Source organism: Mycetomoellerius zeteki, unplaced genomic scaffold (assembly GCF_001594055.1).
Source record: "Mycetomoellerius zeteki isolate Tzet28-1 unplaced genomic scaffold, Tzet1.0 scaffold135, whole genome shotgun sequence".
NCBI lineage: Eukaryota > Metazoa > Arthropoda > Insecta > Hymenoptera > Formicidae > Mycetomoellerius > Mycetomoellerius zeteki.
This window is the reverse complement of record NW_017256287.1, coordinates 62,923-87,568: the sequence shown is the minus strand read 5'-3', so window position 1 is coordinate 87,568 and position 24,646 is coordinate 62,923. Positions and strand designations below refer to the sequence as shown.

At 34.7% G+C, this 24,646-nt stretch overlaps 2 protein-coding genes across 4 annotated transcripts in view; one reads left to right on the top strand and one right to left on the bottom strand.

Moving 5' to 3' along the window:
* Lsm11 (U6 snRNA-associated Sm-like protein LSm11) overlaps positions 1-1,297 on the top strand; it is a 35,298-nt gene extending 34,001 nt beyond the window's left edge. The window contains exon 5 of the mRNA XM_018462073.1: positions 1,092-1,297. Within this exon, the coding sequence (XP_018317575.1) occupies positions 1,092-1,243 (152 nt within the window). The 3' untranslated portion in view covers positions 1,244-1,297. The remainder of the gene's footprint in view (positions 1-1,091) is intronic.
* Eip74EF (Ecdysone-induced protein E74) overlaps positions 1-24,646 on the bottom strand; it is a 226,048-nt gene that overhangs the window by 198,472 nt on the left and 2,930 nt on the right. The gene's annotated exons all lie outside the window — the stretch shown is intronic.

The following is a 24,646-nucleotide window of genomic DNA, read 5'->3' as shown; positions in this document are numbered from 1 at the left end:
CTCTCTCTCTCTCTCTCTCTCTCTCTTGGCATCCCATTCAGGGTTAGTTGGCCTACTGACGTACTTTGGTACGTCGGTATAGCGAGGGGTCGCGAGGTTGTTGATACGAGTCTAAGAAGAGAGGGTGAAAGGACCGGCGACCTTGGGAAATAACCCAGCAGTGAGGAGCAGGGATGAATATCCTATGTACACGTGTCCTTTTGGTTCCTCGTGCCTGCCATCCCTCTTCTGACCCTATTGGCCTTTCCATTTCCTCCAACCCCCTTATTGCGATCCTCGCGCGCTTTTATGGACACGTGCTGGTACATAAACAATCTTCCTAGGTTTTCTTAATGACCTCAGCGAGTCTTCTCTTTTTTAGGTTTATTTGCGACACCATACATACTCCTGATAATTTTCGCTTAAGGTTCACATTTAAAATTTGCCATTTTTTTATTCTGATCATCACAATATATCTATAGGCTCATGATAGCTCAATATGATAGAATTTCTAATTGTAGAAAGTTTATTTTGTATACTTAAGAAACTTGTAAGTAATCAAGAATATTAAGTTATTTTGAAATTTTTGAACTGTTAAAAAATTGCTTTTAGCAAAACACAAGTATAAGGGCAAACTTACAAGATTTATAACGATATATACATGTATAACATTAAAATAAAATAAAAATTTTTATCTCCTATAATAATTAACGCTCAAAATTTGATAAATTTAAATACAGCTGATTAATTTATGTGCCGCATAAACTGATAATATACTTTAACACACATCTACATATGTCTATATAAGTCACGCAAGAATATTATCATTTAAAAATAAAATCGCGCAAAAATGAATTCAACTTCTCTCTTCAGAATCTATTTTCGTTTTTCTTATTTAATATCTCGTTATAGATATGTTTCCCATTTTAACTGAACAAAGAGAGAGAAAGAACGATGACAGCTACGTCAATTATGATGAACGAGCAAAATCATTCATATTTATACGCTCAATCATATATTAAAATTCCAAAGTAATCGTACTGTTAACTGAGAGAAGGAAATTAATGTCAGACAAGATATCGCAAGGACTCGACGTTGCATTTTTGATTCAGGTCCTGATGCAGTCAAGGTAGAGCCCGCAGAAAAAGACGTCCCTAAGGTGGTAGTGAAGAAGATTGAGGGAAAAATGGAGACCTTGGAAAGACACGTGCCGCAAATGCTATTGAGGGGAGAACAAGTCGCTATAATTGTCAAAATCAATTGACTATGTATTATCGTCTTAAGGGCCGTCCCACAAGCACCGTGCCACGTGCATTCAATTACATAGCCAATCATGTATGTTTCCTGTTACTCGTTATTTATTCGCTCTGTACGATGAAATTTTATATATAATGTATAGGTAAATATTTTGCAATGTGTGGTTATAAATACTTTAGAATTTCTATATTCGCGAAAAATCTTGTAGAATTTGAATTTTCTCGAAGTACCTTGAATACATTAATACATTAAGAATCTCGTAATATTTTAATTGGATAACGAAGCGTCATCTACTTATGTAGCTACAATACAACGTTACGTTGCGATCTGCATAACCGGAATAAATATACATTCATTTTTTATTCCCCCTTGATACGAGTATATATTGTATAATAAATATTTTGAATGGAAACAAGGTTGTGCTGTATATTTCAAGATTATAATTACATAGAATTTTTTACGTATTGTTTACACGAATCCTTCTCATGTAAACAATGCAAAATATAAATTATTATAAACTCCATAACAATATAAAAAGAAGTAATTCTTATGATTGTCATATATACGTATACACACACGCACGCACATATATTATACAGGGTGTTAAAAAAGTCCCGGACCTCTTAAATATCTCTTGAAAGTAAGCATTTTTGAAAAAAATATTTCATACAAAAGTTGTATAGTTTAAAATGATTTATTTACTGATCTTATCAGTTTGATCTTAGATGACGTTACCAAGATCAGGTCAAGGTCAAATCGATTTTTTTTTAAACGAAACACCCTTTTTTATTTCAGAATCTAATAGCTGATGTCAAGAGCTTTTCAAAACACTATAATAAGATTATTTTCCATTAAATACTTTTCAAGTTATAAAACTTGGAAATTACAGTACCGCCGACGTTAACCAACGTGTCCAATCGATGGCTAAAACCTATTGAATATTATTCAGGATCATGTTCTGGGTAACATTTGTTAAGATCAAGGCCATTGGAGATTATTCTTCTTTATTTTCATTTTTGCACTGAAAATTCATTTTTACGTAAAAATGAAAATAAGAGGTATAATTTCCAATGGCCTTGATCTTGACAAATGTTAAAGATATATATAGTATATATATACATACACATATCTGACTTTAGTATTGATAAATAAAAATATGTAAGCGAAATAGAAGCTTCAGTGCAGTCCAGCGACAAAGAATGTAGACTTTGATGATTCATAAATTATTTATATAGATAACATGTAGAACATAATTTACAGTTTACACATTGTATACACATAGATATAAATTATTGTTGGATTGGAAAGAGTTCTTGCCGTTTTTTTTAACTCAAAATTGTACATAGAATATATTTATTGTGCAATTACATTGGCAATATATTAATCAATAGAACAAAATTTCAGCTTTAATAATATGTTTTTTTAATTGCAGATAATTTTTAACAGTATTATGAGCAATTAAAGTCAGAATGTTCTTTTACTTAACTCGCGAGTAATTCAATAACAAAACATCGTAGGAATATTTTTAAAAAGCGGTTTTGTAAGGAAACTTACTCAAGCTTTTAGATAATAGAAAATTTTTGCAAATTTTTTTTAACAAAGATATTGTATATGCATACAATTTTGATTTGAAAAAACCGATAAGAACTTCCTTTCCAACTCAACATATTTTACGCGCAAATACGGGCAAACGCACAACCCTAAACAAAAAGATATTGATGTGAAATTTCTCGTAAATGCGTAATAAAATTTCACGCCCCCCCCTCTCTCACTCTCTCTCTCTCTCTCTCTCTCTCTCTCTCTCTCTCTCTGTCTTTTCACTGTGTCCCGTTATAATTAATTTTCAGGTTAAACATACAGACATTATTAACTAGTTATTATACAAAGCGTCGCGCCCCTGAAATTATACGGGGAATCAAAACCTGGAGGTCGCCGAGGCTGGACTTTCCCGCGACAAATGCAAGGACTTCAGTGAGAAAACGAAGAAAAAAAAGGAAAGAACGTCAAGATGAAAAAAAGAAAGGTCAATCTATATTGCAGTATCAGCATGGCCTTCGGATGTTCATATAAGCGGTTATGCGGAGAAGACGATACGACGGAGGTAAAAGCCAATAGAACTCTAATCCGCAACGTGCGAGCGAGCATCGACAAGGAAGTCGAAGGCGGCGAAGAAAGTTAATTCGCGCGCGATTGTCCGACGTCGCGCCGTTCCACCATAACTAAACCCACGGTCCGCAACTGGTTTTTCCCTTCTAGCGCTCGTCGCCCTCGTAAATGTCTCTTTCACTCCCTCCCTCCCTTGAAGCAACACTAAGTGGAATGCGCGCATTACTGGGAATAAGAAAGTTTCGATTACGGTACCAGGTCGGTGCCCGCCAGAAAATCACGGCACAGTGTACATGATTAACCCCGTCAACGACGTGTCATTACCTATCAGCGAGAACATCGATATTTTCTTCGAATCAATCTCACGATTGTAGATATCGACACTCTATTTTAGAAACTTTTAATTGGAATAGCCTTATACCTGGAAATATGTTGATCACAAAGTTATAGCAAATATAATATTAGCTTTCATATTACATTAAAAAGATATTTTTAGTATTTTTTTAATTTTTTTGTAAAGATTATTGCAATGATTATATTTTATTTAAATGGAAAAAATTACGTAAAAACATGCAATAACGATTCGATATATGCATGTAATGGATTTGTTTAGCGTTTGTACACTCAAAAAAGTGATCTTGAAGTTATAGCGAAAATTATCTAGCAAGTACTGTGATATTGGATATGTATTGCACCTAATCATATAGATGACAGAGATAGAATTTAGATTTGTGCTATAAATTCTATGCGTATGATACATAATTTTCTATCAGATACAAAAAACAAAGCTATAATTCTAGCTGGAGCAGCAAAATATTTTTTTGCGTGTATATTATAATATATAAATGTACTGTTTAAAAAGAACAGTTTTGCCAAAGTATCTAAAAATTTATATTGGCTAGATATAGTCTGTAAAAGATTTTGTTAAATAAAATAATTACGCTTATAAGCATTAATGATGCTGCAAAAAGTTTTAACATTCTGTCAGCTTGAGCGTTCTATATAATTATTTTGATGATCTAAAATAAAATTACATTCAAAGATCTATAATCTATAAAAGCTGTAGGTATTTTCAGATTTAGCAAAACTTTAGATGCTTGAACAAAACGTTCTTTCCGTGTACAATTTATATACATATATTATAGGGTGATCCAGATTAGCCAGAGGAGCCGGCATGTACGTACCGTTTATGAAAAATTAAATTGAAAAGTCTTGTACCATTTTGCAATGTACGTCGCAACAGTTAACGAGATGTTAATTTCTAAATATTGCCGAATGGATAAAATTGATGTATAAGGCAACATTAAGATGTCTTTTAAAATTCTTTATGAAATATCTCAAAGATATTTCTTAAAGAACTCTTAAAAATATCCTAAAGTTATCTTACGCGTCGATTTCATTCTATTTATTGGGTAACTAAAAAAAATTGAGAAAATTATAAAATGGTAGAGGACTTTTCGATTCATATCACATACTTTTCTATTCATAAACAGTACGTACGTACATGCCGGCTCCTTCATTAGGAATAAAAAAGTTAGTGCCTTCAGCAAAACTTATATTTAGTTAAGACATTTTTAAACAGCAATCAAATATAATTTATTTATACCAACTAAACAATTTAGTTTGCATAAAATTACAGTTTTATTTGGTACATTTTAACCAAAAATTTTTGTTCGATATATTTCAAATTTTTGTTGTATAGTAAAAATTTGGCTCATACAACAAAACATTTTTCTTGGTATAGCATACACACACACACACACACGCGCACACATACATATATATATAATTGTATGCTAAATACGCTAGCAACTTGTCTTAGGCATAGACCACTTTCTCTTCAGCGTAGATATTGAAGGCTAATCTGAGAAGGATGCTGGCTATTTCATGATCGTAGTATCGGTTACTAACATACTAGATAAGATAATAACTCTTTTACGTATTTATTTCCTTTCGTCCACCTAGCATGATACTGATAAAAATATCAAAGTCGCACTGAGAAAAAGATGTCTAAAAATATATTTGTGAGAAATACATTTATTTTACTGAAATAAATATTTATCTAAATCCGGGCGAAATAAAATTTTATTCCTAGCAAATAAGCCTATTTTACTTTTTTTTTTGCAATTAATGAGATATATTTCACAGAAATGTATATTTCATCACAATCAAATTTCGTAAGTAACATTTGCTTCACAATACTTCGACGTTTTTCTCTCAGTGTGATGTCAAAAATGAAAAATGTCAAAAATGTTCATAAATTAAGCATCGAGAGTACAATCACACGACAAAATCCTTCACGTCCTTCGCTTAATTTCAAGTTGACGTTCCTTTAGCAGAATTTTAACTTGAGAGCTAATTAAAGCGAGATCTTTATAAAAAGGTCGACTTCATTAAACTTTAATGCCAACAAGCCCGGAAAAGAGATACTAACGCCGTATGTAATTTAAGGTTCATCCACTCTTACACGCGTATTTACCCATGGGCATTGCGTATTATCGCCGAGAGTCGCGTCGAAATGACACATCGGCTATGATGCGCTACGTTACACCGCTACTCTTCCGTAATTACAACTCACAGTACCATTAATTTTCGTATCGTTTCCCCCTCGCTGCCGTGAAAGAGAACAGTGGAGCGTATCATATCCCCCAGACTCTGCACGGAGTATCTCGCACATCGGCACATACGATTTACGAAGCCGCGCATTTCCTCGTCGCTCGCGGCCGTTGTTCCAGCTAATCGCTCTAAAATCATATTTTTCCGCTCGCCTTCGCGAAATCGCGCGCCTTCGCTTCTGCGTTGCGGAAAAGTGCATCTCGTCGGGGCAAGCACGGTGAAAGCACGAACCCCCTCCCACCCCCTTGTCCCCCTAGATCGTTCGTGGCCAGGGGAATGAACGCGCACTCCCGGCCGGGGGGCCCTCTCACTTTCGCTCTCCGGAGAAAGTCCGGCCGCCCCGTCTTCGTCGCCGCCGCCTCCGCCGCGATCCTCCTCGTCCCCCCCCCCTGTTTCTCCCTTTCTCCTCTCATCCTCCCCTTGCTTTGTAAAACCCTCCTCACGTCTTCGGCTCTGTAAAAGACTGCTTGCCATCGCGCTCGCCTTGACGAGAACTACGGTGCACGCTGTTGCGAGCTCCTCTCGTTCTCTTCACTCGCTCCTCCTAATCTCTCGCTGCCCCCTCCCCCTTTCAATCCCGCACCCGCGTTCGCGACGGTTGTGCACTTCTTCTGCGGTGTACTCTCGCGATCCAACGAGGGGTTAATGCACTCCTAGAGCAAACCATAACCTTAGTCGGAGCCCTCGAAGAGGCGCGGGAATCTCGCTACCGACGACAGACGAGCCTCACGGTATGCTCTCGAGATGCATTTATAATCGAATTAGTGCTTTTTCTTTCTTTCTTTATTTTTTTTTTTTTTAGAAACGCGTTAAGTCATACTTAATTTACTTCTCCTTTTAACGTGATGACAATTTCTCAAAAGCTAATCGTTAAAATCTTTTGTAATGTAGCAGCAAATCTATCTTTCATATATAATTAATAATTGATAAAAAAAAATAAGATTATTTACATACAAAAGTTAACTTTTAAGAAATTAATTTATTTTTCTCGTTGTTGAAATCGCAAAGTTTTTTTTTCTGTCTGTAAATACTTCGATTTGAGATTTCTATATGTTTACATTATATTTTTCCACTTTTCATACATTAAAAAAATCACCTGTAATCCAACAAAAAATAAATAAGATTGACTATGTATAAAAGTTGCCAGACAACATGTATAAAAGACGTCATAAAGACATCATAAAAACATCTTTTAGACATCCCTTATTGTCTAGGTTGCTTAGAAAGGAAATGGATTTACTTTTCTCAGATCATAAAGTTTTTGACTGATCCATCTCTGGACTCTAGACTTCGACTCGAAATCTTTATATGTTTATATTCTACAAGTATCAGATAAAAAATCTTCATCATTCTCCGCTGGCAACTAGAGTCTTTAAAAGTACCATCGATATTTTAATTGTGAGTACATCTACTCGAGTACGATCGTTCTGTCATAACTGACCATAGAACGAAATTTGAACATGTCTTTGACTGAGACAATGTTATAATTCTTAACGAAGAATCGTGTTATGGCAAACGATTGATTTCGGAGATGATCAATATTAAGAAACAAACGAATAGCCTTAATTTACAAAATGACATAGAAAACCTTGATAAAGGCCTATTTACCGATAATAAATAAAATTTGACTTTGCAACTACACAATCGCTTGATATTAAACATATCATCGTTAGTCGTATTTTATCTAACGGTGCGGCCACACATATTCCACGGATTGACGATTCTTTTTAATTTGCTGAATTATTCATTCACTACGTTTTTTATTTTTTAACAAACATACTTATCTCTAATGCGATACATGTATCAAGACCTACATCGGTAAGTTACTGTGTCAGGAGAACATTATTGCTTAAATTAATTTACAATTGTTTTAATATTCTTATATATGCTCAAAATCTCCAGATGCGTTTTCCATACGGTCGAGCAGCCGTCTGTGAGCAATTTTTGTTCGCCCTGGGATTTACTCATGTGGAATTTTTTAACATTCTTTGACAAAAATCAACGGATACTGACTTTACTGCGTTTTCGTGCGTTTTATATTATAACTATTGTACACACACACATCTGAGGAAGACTCAATCCTGCAGTCGAATGTTATGCATTCTCATTAGATATTCATCCGTAAGAATATATACAAATTTTTCATTTTGTATAATTATGCGGTCGTAATAAGTATTTATATTCGTTATTTTTTAAAAAAACTTTTATATCTTGACTCTCATTCGCCTTTTAAACTCTCTATTTGTTATATTGTATTAATTGTAAATTTTGATAGATAAGTTCAAATTTGTAAAAAAAAATTAATAAAATACAATCCGACTTCTATGTTGGTAAAAACTCGTTAAAGCTTTGAAAGTACATCAGAATTTTTTCAGATATTTATATAATTTGAAGCAATAAAAAATTGCTCTGTTTCTCAAAGATCCCTATTTGTGATGGAAGAGTTAAAATTCATGTTATTGGCGAAAGGTTAACGTTCGAATTTTACGATTTTAGAATCGATATCTTGGCTGTTGAGAATACATGTGGCAAATTTCGTACGGCGGAAAATAAATAGTTTAGTCTGGACGGAAAGTGCCCGGTTACAACGCGAGAACGATCGCGCGTATCAAGGGAAAGTATCTCAGAAACAGGTGCGATTATCATACGACGCCGTGATCGGACTCTAAATGGGGGCCTTTCGGTTTAAGAGCACGCGCGCAGGGACGCTTTTATAAAACGGCGTCGTTAAGAGAGATGCGAGTGAGATACGCGATTAAGATTCGTGGACGAAGACCTTGGCGAACATTGTCCGTGCGCGATAATTGCTCGCGGTTTTGTATGCGTGCTCCTTCGATAGACAGAATAGTTTGTCTCTCGTACGTCTCTTTCTCTATCGAACTGGCTCGCGCTATCTCTCTCTCTCTCTCTCTCTCTCTTCTCTCTCGCACTAGAAGCGGTAGACTCTATAGAACGTCGGTCCAGGGCCGACAAGCGAGCGCCTTGGAGGCGTAATGATGATCATAGAAACTCTTCGAGGCTAACCCACGAGAATCAGAGTTTCGCGAAAACAAAATACTAGATTTGCGAAGAGATCGATATATGTAGGTATGTATAAAATATTTCAAAATTACATCAGATATCTACTAGACAAATTTAAAATGGTATACCTACATATAGGAAAATTAAGAAAATATTCTCACATATAGAAAGATTTTGGTGAAAACGTCAAGATTATGTAAACAGCAAAACTAAATCGCTCAATTTCATCTGGACCTTTTGCCAGAAGTCCAAGTCTCGAAATATTTAATAAAAAAATAACTTGCGATAAATGAGAGAAAGTCCATGTTAAGATAAGATCAATTCTGAATTATAGATCCGTATGAGAAAAAAGAAATATGTCTTGTATATAGGTATGTGCACTGGCATCATATCAAGATGTATAGATAATTTGAATTAGTATTCAGGAATTAAACAAATTCATACCGAAATTACGTTTAAACATTATCTTCATTTCTAAATCTTCCCTGAAACTATAATTTACCGTATAAAAATTAAAATCACATTAATGTGTACATATATACTCATAAAAATAAATTTCTTTTTTATCTAAGTTTTAGATTATTCTTGACATTAATTATTATATAAAAACATGTTATCATAACAATTCATGAAATTAAAATATGCTATATAAAATAAAATACTCTGAAAAATTCGACGACTCGTGTAAAGAGACACGGTCAGCCTCGTCACTTCGCGTGTCTTGGCACATATCAAGCAAAAAAATCAGCTAAAAAGCCAATATCAACTAATATCAATTAGTATAATATAGTCTGGCCACTCACTGTGTGATTGTTTTCATTAAAAATTTCCTCAAAATGACAGTACCAATTAAAGTATAACATATATTCCAATTCACACACACACACGCGCGCGCGCGCCAGATTCACATATACAGCTGCAAAACAAAACAATAAATAATTTAGCTTATAATGACTTCATCATTATAATGACTTGTGATCATATTTTGCTACAGTTTTAGGTAAATAACTTTTGAACGAGTACGTGGATCTAAATAAATTTTTGTACGAATATTTTTTTTAGAATTTTATTAGTATATATACACTGAGAAAAAAAATTTGTTCAACTAACTAAACACATTTAGTTGTTTGCAAATTTTATTTAATTGAATTTAACCTTAGTCTGCTTAACAAGCTGTTCAATGTTAAAAGACTACGGTTAAATTCGATTAAATAAAGTTTGTTGAATTAATCAAATCTGCAAACAACTGTGTTCAGTTAGTTGAACAAATTTTTTTTCTCAGTGTATAAAAAGTACTTATTTAATTCATAATTCTATCTTATCAAATTTGCAATAAAAATCAAGGTAAACAAAAAAATTAAATAATAACTTTTAATCCAGTAAATAGATCATATTCAAGTTTTATACACAGACACAACAGAATAATCTATGTTATATTTTTGATGCTTTGAGATGTGACACACACATCCTTAACAATCCTCTTAGCAAAAAATGATGAAAGATATACTTGACTAATTCGAGTTATTAAAAATGAGCAAAAAAATCGTAGAATTCTTGTAGATTTAATCTTGTCAAAGGATATTGTTTTCATCTAAGCTCCGAAATCTTATCTTTTGCGATCGTAAGCTGTAGTTTATAAATAAGAAGAATTTATAACGTGTTACTTCGAAGAAATAAATCTGTCGGTTTTGAGTAGCGTTCACGCGAATCGTGACACGTCGTCTTCGCAACTGTGGAAAAGCATGTCGCGATAGCTATGGGGAGGTCACACTACGGCGAGATTAATCGGGCCGATAGGCAACGGCGCGGAAAATTTTAAATCACGTTGTCCTCGGAATTCGCGCGATAATGGACATTATCGCGTTGTGCCATGGACCAACGGAATGCATCACTCGGGAGCGATGTCGCGGACTGCATCCTTCGACGTCTTTTACGTCTTTTACGAAGAAATATCCCTCCGTGAACGATACGCTCGTCGCGCAATGCACGTAACGACGTTACGCGAGATAAAATCACGAATTACAGCGTATATTCACGATAACGAGTACGTCGCGTGCACGACGCACGCGTTTTAACGATGCAATTATGGCCCACCAAGTTTTACGAAGGAAACGAAACGGATACACGTGTATTTTGTTGAATAAAAAACTTGTAACTCAGAAATTAACTTACACACTGAAAAAAATGTTTTGGTATAATAATTTATTTCGTTATACAATACACATGTGACTAATAAAACTTTCTTACTTTTTCATTTAAAAATTGTATCATAATAACCAAATAAAATTTTGATTAAAACAGCACAATTTTTAAATGAAAAAGTAAAACAGTTTTTGTTAATCACATATCAAAAGAATAAATGGTTACGTGTACCATTTACAATATTTATTATCTCAGTGTAGTTTATACAATATAAATTATAACGGGTTAAACAGAACGAGCAAATATAACATAGTTCAAAACCTTTGTTTCTTCACGTTATAGTAATAACAAATCACTACAAGTATGCAAATACAATTCGGTCAAAAAAATTTGGAAATGCATCACACTCTACAGAGATTAGAATCAATTTTTATAGATTTAATACATCTATGATATGTATTGTTGAGTGAGGCCTTGATGAGAAACAATTTTTCTTGTTCCTCCTGTCCGAAGTACACGTATCGTGGTTATGAGAAATCACAACTACACATTACGATTACGAATTAAGATCCGACTAACGGAACTCATCCCCGTCATCCTCAATTTCCAACGTGCAATCGCCGTGCAATCTCAATCTTTCCGACGCGACGCATAGTCTCTGACACGAACTTGCACTCCGCCAAGTGTTGAAAATAACCACTCCAACGTCCCTGACGAGATGAGAATGTTGAGTTCACCGCGAATAGTGCGTTAGTTGTTGCGCGATTGCGACTTTGCACTTCCTACTCGAGGCTCGTATACGCACTCTCTCGTGCGCAGTGCGCAGTGCGCGGGCACACGCATCTCCCCACACACAAGTGTGCATTTCTGCATACGTGTGTGCGAGACTAACAACAATAATAAGGTTGAGTCATGCGCGTCAGAGACCTTCGCAAACAGAAGAAGGGCCTTGGTCCGTGCCCCGGGCAAGGCGAGGATCTCCGTCGTGTTACTCGAACGTGTGCGGCCCCCCCCCCCCTTCCCCCCCCCCCCCTTATCAAATTCAACGTCCTTTGGCGGAATTATATGGCGTCTCTGAAAATTTGTGAACCACTCATCGACGATCCTTCTTTCGTCTTTAAGTGCAAGAGAGAAAATACAAAAACTTGTAACTTCGCAAGAATAATTCAAGAAATCAAAAATTAAAAGCGAACAGTAGTATAAAATTATCTTGAGACATTTGAAATATCAATTAAATTTAAAAAAATAAAAAAGAGAATATTTTAAATTAAAAATTACTTAAATGTTGCACATTAAAAGTTAAAGGTTTAGATTATCCAACATTATTTTCCACATAATATATATGCATGTACATATATATTTTATGACTTTTTCATGAGGTATCAATTCATATTAAATTGTTAAAGCTGCAGTTTTACCTAAGAGGAATCTTGATGAAAAAAAAAGAACGCACACCAGAGGTACGTACGTATAAAGAAATCAGCAATCACGCCCGGTTGGAAACCAAGGGTCGCCATCTGTTAAAATCCATGGCCTGGAATTCGCTTGGTTTTTGTCTCACTCGTGAAACATTACTCACAATCAGTGCTAGTGGCCATCGTCGCCTTGCCCTTGTAAATAATTTGTGACAAATGCTCCTGCGAGAATGTATTGGCTCTATTTGCAGTTCGCAAACGCGTGCAGAATGTAAGAAAGCCGTGATGTAAAAAAACTCCGAGTCTCTCTAAGAATCTCTAATTGAAAATAAGTATATATACATATATATGCGTATATATACATAATTTCTTAAAAGTCATATAATTATTTTTATATACGTCATAAAACAAAATAAACGTATTAAGCACTTATAATAAATAATACAATAGATCATTTCAATTAAATTCTCCCTGTGCTTTAAGTAATCAACATAATAACACCTTAGATTATTTCGATCATGTTGCATTTTAAAAAATGCTGCACGGCGAGTAACTCGCGGATTCAACGATCGCACGAGAGGAATTTCTCTTCATCGTTATATTATTTTGAATACCTACGCGCACAATCGGATCGTACGCTTAATCACTATGACAAAGCAAACGACTTCCTTGAAGACGACGGTCGCTTTTCAATGCGTTTGATCGGAGAGAAGGGGAGGGCTTCAATAACGGCGTAAGGACGCATTTTACAATCCGCGTCTCCTCGATGGAGGCTGACAACACCACGCGTTGAAATCCGCCGCTAGTCATGTTCCCGACTGGTCAACAGTCTGGAATGGACGGGACTAACGTTGATTAGAGCGTTGTGTATAGCAGATCGACTCGTTACACACACACACACACACACACACACACACACACATTATATTCCACACATTTATTGAAACTTGGAAGTGGAACTTACTTAAAACATATTTTAAGAAATATATGTGTAGATTTAACACCATGAGTTTTAAATCCACATCATAATAATGTTGATATACACATTAGAGATTTTAAATCCACATCACGTTGGTATTTGTTAATATTAACCCTAACTCGGTGAGAATTATATAGATGTGGATTTAAAACCGCATGGTGTTAAATTCACATCCATATTTTTTAGAGTGTGCCTTTTTGAAATTTCAGGAATGTGCATGATAGGTAGTAGCATCTTAAAATTATGCTTGTCTGACTTCCATCTGGATAATTATTATATTGTATATCTTGTATTTATTTTAATAATTTTTTACGTCTTGTAATCGTATCTTTGACTTACTACGCTCTGTAGTAAGTCAAATTATAAAAGATACGTAATAAAGATAAATAATAAATAACTGATTTGTGATCTATGGAGAAGAAAGTTAGTCACTTGGCTAAGCAGCGAAGAGACAAAAATTGGACAATTCCCAACCAGACAGTAAGGAGACTCATCCTCGGTCTTACATAGAACGTAATACCAACATCTTCCAACTATTGTCAATACATCTACGATAATGAATTTACTGAAGACGGTTTGAAAGAAACCGAAACGTCCAAATAAGCTGGTATCGACAGTCTCACTGTACATTTTTAATATATATATATATATATATCATGTGAATATTATTAGACTATTGTATAAATTGCGCACCAATTACCGCGCTGTGTAACGCTCTCATTGTCCGTACAGTATATTATAGTTTTTTAATTTCAAGAGCCCGATTAGTGTATTTAATTTTGATTTTAAAATTATGCTCTATTATCAAAGAACGGATTTACAATGGGATTTAAAATGTGACGGTTTGTTCCGCTTAGTGCTTCTAATAAAGTCAATGAGATGTTTTTCGTAAAAAGATCGTGCGAGATTTCAGTATTGCTCGAGGGGAGATAGAATCATCGAAGGTCGTTGACGTCAGCCATTGCGCTCTGAGTAATGCAATAATGAAAACGCGCAACGCAAGAAATTAGGCGAAGCAATGCGCGCCTTGGAAAATTCCTGCTCAACAGGAACGTGACGAGCATGTGGGAATATCTTTGTCTACGTTCCTATTAAGGAGTTTCGAAAAGATGCATTTCCCGACGAAAACACAATGGAATCTAGCTAAATCCAGTTTCTGCACTTATTTGTATTTTTTATAATAAAAACGGAAAGTTAATTAAGAAGTAAAGAATAATTTATGTTTCATAAGAGCATGAAGCTATTAGTCAGTAAGTGTAACAAAAGAAAAGAAATATAGGTATGTAGGTGTCTATTTGACTTTAATATTACAAGGAAAGAATGATTTTGCCGAAGTGTCTAAAATTTAACTAGATGCAAATATTCTACCAAATCTTCAGCATAACCATTCTTTACATGTAATTTTTTTAGAATTACATAAGGCATTACCGAATCGCATGCAATTTAGCGTATCAAATTGTAATTTATGCATGTGTCTTGTATAATCTCGGAAAGAACACGAAAAAGATTCAAAGCGCATTCCAAAATTGAGTATTTGAAAAAAAAGTAGTTGCTATTGTTAGACCGACAATCAAAACTAATAACCACAGCAGAGGTATATTTATAATACATTTTGATACTATGTGAGAAATTCGAAGGCGAGCGAGAGTGAAATAGTTTCCAGTCGATGACGCAAGTTATACACACTCGCAATTATTCAGGGATGCGATTAAATGCTGTTAATTCTTCGATATGGTGCATGAACTAGGCGGAATTATAATCATATTTACCCGAACTGTTATTTTGTTACACCTAGCTCATTTCTAGAACATGCGCCGACTATTCAATGCTACGTCTAGGAATGCAGGGAGAAAGAGAGCGGATGCCGGAGTAGATTCAATTATCACCAACAGCAGGGGGTCCGTAAGCGGGAGCATCGATTAATATCGTGATGCATGTCAGCGGCTCCGAAATCCCGCGATTGATGATCAATTCTAGGATCTTGCCCAAGCGCCGTTCGCATCGCGAAATCGTATCGATTAGATGAGACAACTCTGATTCATCGATCCGCGAGGGCTAATCAATAACAGCCTTGCGGCTGTCGAATCGATTGATCGTTTATCGGACGCCGCATTTGTCTCGTGAGAATATCGGTGATGTAAAAAGTGCATTAAGAATCTAAATATATCATGCTTTCCTCCTGGCGTAAATACAACTCGACGTCTTATCTGAAGATAAAATCTAATGGAGTTGTTCAAACGGCACTTATATCCAATGATAAAATATATCAAATTTATCCAAATATGAATCAACAGTGCGCTGAAAGAATTCGATATGTTACCTACCAATTGAATAAGTAATTTCAAAGTTAAAAATTATATCTCTTATATACCTATATTCTATATTTTATTTAAATGCTTTTAGATTAAAACGCTTTAGATCAAAATATAGATATTCAAATGTAGATATAAGCACATTTACCGAACTTTATATATATGTTCTAAGACTCCGCGAGTAATAAACGCGAATGTCGAACATCTTTCTTTTCCGCATCTCTTTTGCATATCTCTAATACGATGCGATGTTGCAACCGATTTCGGATCAAGCCTCAATGGTCCTCGCGATTTTCTAGCAAGCGTTCGTGTTTCGAGGTAAGCACAAGACCGATTAACGATCCTAACCTAATTAGTTGACGGCGATGAGTGAAAAGAACGAGGAAGAGAGACGAATAAAAGAATGAACATACTCGCGTTATATACTTATACACGAGACGATTGATTGAATTGAAATATTCGCAATTTTTCTTCCTCGCTAAAAAGGAGCTCGAAATAAGATACACCAGTAATTATTGTCTTGTAAATATTTCACAGACATTCTGTCTATGAATAAATGAAAATCACAAATATATTATCATTCGTTAAGTTAAACAAATCAATTACAATCAAATAAAAAAATCAGTACAAATTTATATTGTTTGTTTTGCTTCGATATTTACAAAATAATCGTTTGCGGAATAATCCCCCCATCGCGGCATCGGAATAATTGTAAAACGATTATACCTCGTGAGATTAATTTCTTTCTTCTTATTTCATAATAAGAAATACCGATAAACAAAAAAAGAAAACTCGTTTGTTATTAATAAAGCTATAATATATTTCAGTATAATAAAATTAAATACAGCATAATCGGTATTTCATTACTAGTAAAATAATAGGACCCAATTAAGAACTTCTCGAAAGCCACACAGAAGTATTTATTTTCATTTATTTCTCGCGACCATATACATGTACAGTAAAGAGAAGGAGAGAAATTGATACGAAGAGATAAACCACTTATATATAATATTTTCTTCTCTCTCTTTACCTCCCGCTATCAATTAACTCATTAAAAAGATCATGATTATAATATATGAAATTTTAATTATTCACATTACTTATTCTTATTGTTTGATAGAATTATTAAATAATATATGGATTTTTTGTTTCTCTGAGACAGAGAGTGATATTAATATCTATATATAATATCTTCGAAAATTAGATTTTAAAAAGAATTTTTATCAAAATTATTATTACAGTAAAATGTTCTAAACATTAGTCGTCTTAATGATGTATTGTTTAATACTTTTTTTAACGTTAGATATTCTTCTTTTAATACAAGCGAACGCATTTTTCACAAATGAGGAGTTAAGCCCCAAAGATGGCATAATTAACATTAGTACAGCAGAACTTTTGAGTTCGCGGCAATCGCAGCAGCCTTCTGACTTCATTGCACCACGACTTCTCGCACTGACAGTAACATTACGTATTCACATCGTTCCACGATATATCGTTGACTGACGTCACAGTTCGCAACAGAGAATGGTCCGCGTAGAATTTTCGCGGGTATCATATTTTTTACGATCAAGCCCAAAGATTAACTAACGCTTGACTGCCATTAAATTCGTGTCAATGTTGTCGGCGGATTAATGATCTACCGTTACCTTCGTTTCTCTTAACGACTACTATAACATATCGATCCCGCATATACTTTATTTCATGTCCATGGAAACGTTAATTTGATTGATGATTGATTACTATAAATAAGGTCGTTGGTGTGCATTTTATACATCGCGCGAATAAAAGCGAATCAATTATAACTCTATTTACGTTTTACTCTCTCAATCAATTTTAACCTCATGTTTAAAGATGTATTTTTTTAACAAAATAAAAAAATTATGAAAAAGATACAGATTTTTGTACTGTATTTGAAAGTATTGTAATACAAAAAGTTTGGCGGCGATTCAAAACCTGGATCAAAAGTTAATAATGAGTCATGTTTAAAAAAAAAGATAAATGAGAGAAATGTTCATTTAAACTACAAAGTTACATTGTTTTTTAAATAATATAATTATCGATTTTTTTTTATTGAACCATTTCACATGTACACGAAAAGAATTTACTCGAAGAATTACGATTTAACTAAAGTATTTAAAACTTCAGATAGATACCTACAAATCTGAAAATCATTTGATTAGATTATCAAAATAATCATACTTAGGAATCTCAAGAGTGCTACAAAAAGCTTTAACGTTCTAACAACCAGTTTGGGAATCTTATGTAATTATTTTAATGATTCAACAAAACTATTTTCAGACCTATATGTAGCTAAATTTTTAGATACTTGAGCAGAACTGTCCTTTTTGTATATAACATTTATTTTTATATAAAAAGTTTAAATTTCTAATTTCAATAATTTTTACTTTTTACAGAGACTATACATCTGATATATCCTTAATTACTACTTCATAATCAAATAAATATTATTGAAAATAGGTCCTTCTTGTTTGTGTTTTCAAAAGTTTTTTTAAAAAAGACAATTCCAGGTTAAAAACATCACTTTAACTGAACAGGAGCTTTAATACACTTTAAGTGAACGCGGAAAATGACATGCTCGTTCAAAAAATGAAAGACCGCATTTATCATTCAAATACGTGATGCGTCTCATTCATTAGTCTCGAACTTGCCTTCGCAAATATTATATTTCCACTGTGACGATGATGGGTGGTGTTTACTCGCAGCGTTTCAAAATCCACCGGCATCTTTAGCGCGAAACTCGCACGATCGCGCACGTTGCGTCGTTCCGAAGGTAAACCGCTTCAAGGTAAGCTAAAGTCAGCCATAGCTGCAATTGTTTAATCGGTCGCAATAATAACACTCGATTCAGCATAATTTTACGCGTCTCGCGTACCGTATGATATTCAACAAACGTGCAAACACAAGTCATCACGAAGAACGTGTCCCTCGAACTTCGAACAAAACATGCTCGCTAATAAAAATGCAAAAATCTAAAGAGTTTATTTATACAGGGTGTCTCTAAATTCGCAATTCAAAATAATATAGCAAGAAAATTTTTCAAAAATTAAACAAAAAAATTATATGTAAATTTGTATTTTAAACAATAGTTTCTGAGATATAACGGTTTAAGTAAATCAATTACATTTAGGTGGTCACCTGTGAGTACTACTTACTAATGAGCGCATTCAAATGAACACTTCCAGCGCTTCCAGCGCTCGCTAATACTAAGGCATACGCAAATTATGGACAGATGGCTGTCTAAACTCTCTAGTCTGTCTCTCTCTCTCCCCCCCACGTGAGAATATACGTATCAAAATATAAATCATACCTACTTACGCAACTGGAAACTTATCTATTTGTACATTCTTAAAAAAAAGATACTTGGAGAATGTTTCATTCTTTTCTTGTAACTTGATAAATTGTTTAATACTTTAATATGTTATCATTGAAATTTTTTTTATAATGGGAAATTAATATATGGGGGGAATTAATATAATGGGAAACACACCCTTGTGTAATTTGAAATTAATTTACCATGTCAGTGAAATAATAAAAGTAAGGTAAAAGCAAAAAAAAAATGATAATTGTTTGCACAAATTCTTACTAAATCATTATCTACATACGTATACGTACATATATTTTACATTTAGATGTTATGGAAAATTTCGTCAGTGTATAGAGAAGACCTTTCCAGAAGACCTATTAGGTCATATTAAATTATCATTCTATTGCATATCATAAAGAATTCTGTTTTTATCTTCAACATTGCAGCAACATTGCAGAGTCGGATAGCTTTTTGGTGTGAGCAAATGAAACGTGTCGCGCGAAAACTATTCACGAATCTTTCGTACAATAATCTCCGCTTTAACAACTTGCGTTAGCACGAGCAAACGTTAATAACAAAAGTTAAATCTCCTGCGATATACCTACAAGACTACCGAAATTAGATCATGCCGATGCAAGAACTTTCTCCGGTCGGTTCGTGCACTGGTCCTTGACCATGACCGCATTTCCCCATGGTCCCCGGCCCGGGACAGCCCGCGCAGCGCGCAGGGCGGCTGCTCTGGCCGCGCCACGCCGATGGCGATGCCGCGATCCGCGATGCGATGATTGCGTCACGCGCGCGCAGGGCACACCGCACACGGCGCGCGTGCGATTGCGTCTAGCCGCCCCACCCCCCTCTGGCCTCTGCACGAGGAAGTTGGGTTCACGCGGTCGGCAGGGAGTGGATATTCAACGAAGATGGAGAACGGTGGAAGGAGAAAGAGAGAGAGAGAGAGAGAGAGAGAGAGAGAGAGAGAGGAAGCATCGGGGGAGGAGGGACACTCCGAACTCGCGAATGTGCTCAAGAGTCAAGGCCCCGGCCCAATTTGAGTTCGTAGACCCGGGATAGGACACGCACACGTACACGTACGAACACCACCGCTCGCGCCCTGCCTCCTTTCGCACTTTGCCTTCGTAAAGGTCATTTACTTTTACCAGCAGCCTTCCTCAAGGTTCCCTCGTGCCTCTCCGAGTGCCTTCACGCGTCCTTACGTCTTCGGGGATCGCGACGAGCAGGTGCGTTGTACGGATGGCCCATATTTCGCAGATCATTTTTCAAAAACCTCTCGCGATCCTGTCGATTAATCCTCGACTCACAAAAGCGTCTCATGCCCGTTTCTATCAACATAGATTAACTTTAAAATAGTTTAATTTTAATCTCGGTTCAACTCAGGTACTCTTTATCTTTTTCTACATATAATTCTTAGAATTAGAAAAGATTTAGCTGAACCAAGATTAAAATTAAACTATAGACATAGTTAGAAACGGGCACATTAGGCCCATTTCTACCAATTTCTACCAATTTCTACCAATGTAGATTAACTTTAATCTTGAGTTAATTTACTTTTTATAATGCCCATGAAATTTCCCAAAATATTCTAAATCTCTCACATATCAATATGCTTGTGTACTTTCGCGTTTATTCCTTGCGAAAGCGCAATTGTAATGATAGCTTGACAGATTTCCTACATTCTCATCGATAAAGCGAGATGTTAAATAAAAATACTAACTGTGACGTACTGTCAACCATGCGCAACGCTTCAAGGTTAAGCAAGCGTGCTGTCGACGAAAATCTCGGCTCACGGTTGAAAAATAATCGTTAATGACAAACGATTATTTTACAAATATGATTGATGACAAATACGAAAATAATTTTCGTCCACATCGCGTACTATTACGATCGTGCGGAACGTAAACATAGACTGTGCAGCCAGATGCGCGATCGATAAAATTGGTCGATAGAAATGGTATGGAAATGTGTGAACAAAGATTATATCATTATATAACACATACGAAAGAGAAAGGCTTATTTTTTTAATTATTCATTAGCATTATTCATTAACGTTACAACATCAGCTACCAAAAAAATAACATAAAAACAATAATATAAAAATAATAATACAAAATGCTAATATTATACATATATTTATATATATAAATTCTTCTTTGGCGGAAATTATTTTGTCCTCCATTTTGTGAACGTTCATACTTGTAGAAAACGCTTGTCTTATAAAATGGAAATAATACTTATTTCATGAAATAATGCTTATTCTATATTGCTATATTCCGTTCGAAAAATGTGTATCATGTATGTGTATATACAAGTAAAATTATCGCAGCATCCATGCCACATATTTTACCGCTAATTTATCATTGACAAAACGCAATAGGGACAATATAAACTACAAGCAGGAGAATATATATAGACACCTACAATGAATATAGATATGGCGCGCAGTTCCAATTTGACTTCGCGAAGGTAAATACACAATGATACACGCGGTGTCGTCGTTCAGGGACGTGGCATGACGATTTGCTTCCAACAGATAGGAGGAAATACATTGCGATCGACGAGCGTCGTCATTAACTATCAATGCGCGCTATCCGCGCCCGAACAAGCGCGTGAACGCGGAATAGAATTTGTGAGCGATTGGACTCGACAATGATTAAACATTCACGCGGCGTCGGATCTTTCAGGGTCGTCCGTGCGTACGATGCGTGCACCTTACTGCCAAGATATATAAAGATGAAAATACGCGTCGGCAAAAGCAATGAATTTGTTTGTCGGTAATTTTCCGGAAGAGAAAAAGGAAAGATTTTGTGGAAAGAAAAAAAGATAAATTATAAAAAGTTACAAAACAGTTTCTATTCAATTTAATTATAGTTCCGTCGTTCAGAACTGGTGAAGAAACTCTTATTTCAAAGGTAAATTTCTATATAAAAATACTGTAGAAATTTTTTTTAAACAAAATTTTCAAAATCTGGATTCTTAAACGAAAAACAACAGACACTTTTCTTTTTTAATTTCTAAATTAAAAAGTGTCTTCAAATCTTGTATCAATGTTTTAAAGCTTCCGATTATTTTATTCCTTTCAAATGCAATTATTTCTTATTAGTTAAACTTTTATGCTGATTTTGCAATTCTCATATTTGGAACATTTCGGGAATGATTTTACACAAACCGACATTTAATCTTCCGGAATCGACCGTGACGGTGCTACACGTGGTCTCAAGGCCTCTTACATGTATACGGGACCCTTATAGTGCGCGCCGTCGTAATATTTATCGAACATATACATCAGTTTTAGGCGCCCTCGGCCCTGGGCGCCACGAAGGTCGCCACGTAATCGCTCGATGAGGAGCGAGAGAGTGTAAGGATTGGGAGAGCAGAGTAGAGAATTTATTACATTGCCGTGCTAACGTAACTAACGCAATAATTTATATCTATATATATATACATATATAATTGAAAATTAAAATTCCTTTGAAATCATCTCTTCCAACAATAGATAAAACTTATCGTAGCTTTAAGTTGTTAATAACATTAGATCATCATTGCAAAATAAATCAAGCGGTTCTCTTCTCACAAAATAATAATAATCAAAACGGTATCTTTCTCCATTGATACGATATTTGACGAAGCATGACGCTCTGATTTGATTATCCAGTAAAAGAAGTTTTCAATTTACCGAACTTGTCAACGTAATATATTTAGCTATAAAATTTAAAGAGTAATCCTAGAAACTTCCTAAATTAACTGAATTGAGATAAAAAAAGATGGATATATGTATACCAATTTACTATGGCTTAATTATATCAGAAAACAGGAGTCTTCTGCGTCTGAGCCAAGTGCAAACACCGCAGGCAAATCGAGAAGAGGAATCGCTTGAGGGCCGAAAGTTGGCCTAGGCTGAAAATACTTGTACAAAATATAGTTCGTGTTTTAAGCACGAAAACCACGCGAGTGGCTGCGTGAGAATTCCGTGAGATCTGCAGGAACTTGTACATCACATTTTTTCGCGCATGCCAGTTCGATATCCAGAATAAATTTGGATGAGAGAGAAAGAGAGAGAGAGAGAGAGAGAGAGAGAGAGAGAGAAGGTCGCAATTTTTTAAAACGTAAAAAACATGCATTTGTTATTTTTTAACTCTGTGTGTGTGCGTGCGTGCGTGTGCTCTGTGTATGATTAATACTACGAATTATGACGAAAAGATGGTCACAATATTATAAATATATAGTGAAAATGAAAATACAAATTACAGTACAGAGAAAAGTAATATAGAACTCTAGTAAATTTTATGGAATTGGCAAGTCTATAGAAACAAATACCTACTTATGTAAAATTTACTTTACTTTTCTTGGTAATGAACGATTGTCGTATAGCCATATTGTAAGGTACTTTCTACATTTTGTAAAGTAAATTTTGAAAGTTGTTCTTAATATTCCTGGGAATAGAATATGATTTACTTTACTGTAAGAATTACTTGAATGGATTTACTATATAATTGTAATATACTTTTTATCTTACACCTCCGATATTTTTACTCTTCCAGATAAAATAAAAATTCAGGTAAAGTAAAGTTATAATAAGTGCCGCAAAAATAGCTAAAATACTTTACTAGTCTTGTAAGGTAAAAATCACTCAACCATTTTTCTCCGTGAAATCACGTACATTACAATTATCTTTGTTACATACACATGTAACGTTGATTACGATAATTTAACTGTAATTTATTTGATGTTATAGCAGCTTTTAATGGAAACTTTGTAGGTAGTCTAAAATAAAAATATTACGTATAATATTTACAATATTGTTATTTTGAATATTGTATACGCATGAACCACTTGTAAATATAGATTATCTTCAAGAATGACTACTTAAAAAATGCACTATTTAGCAATTATTGGAGAAGTTACAGCCTGTAGCTATCTTTTCCGTATAGCTATAATTCCCGAGTTTACGCTATACTTTTTGATAAAGAAAAAAGTTACGCAAAAAAGTTACTTTTCTAGTCTAAATCTATCATGATCGTGTTTTTTTAATAAATAATAAAGATACGGCTTCGACCTAGGTCTTCTGGTAGAGCTTTGCCAAGTAGAAATAGAATAGAACAGAATAATTTTATAGAGCATTTTACCATATCTGTAATAGTTTCCAAAACTATGGCTCTTTTGTCTAAATTAGAGATCTTGTTAGAGATCTTAACAGAGTTTCGCTATGAGCGATTTTGTCAAAATCATTCAAGAGAGAATAGTATAAATGTATACATATACATCTTCCCTGTATACTATATACTATCTCATTTTAACTTATACTACTGTTTAATTCTATAATTTTAATTACGATTACAGAGTGAAACAGTATACAGGTCTATAGTCTGGATCTGTGCGTGCTTTTTTTTTGTGAAAGAGTGCGTGGAAGGAAATTTTTCCGAGATATCTAAATATTTAGCTAGATACACACAAATCTGAAAATGATTTTATAGAACTATCA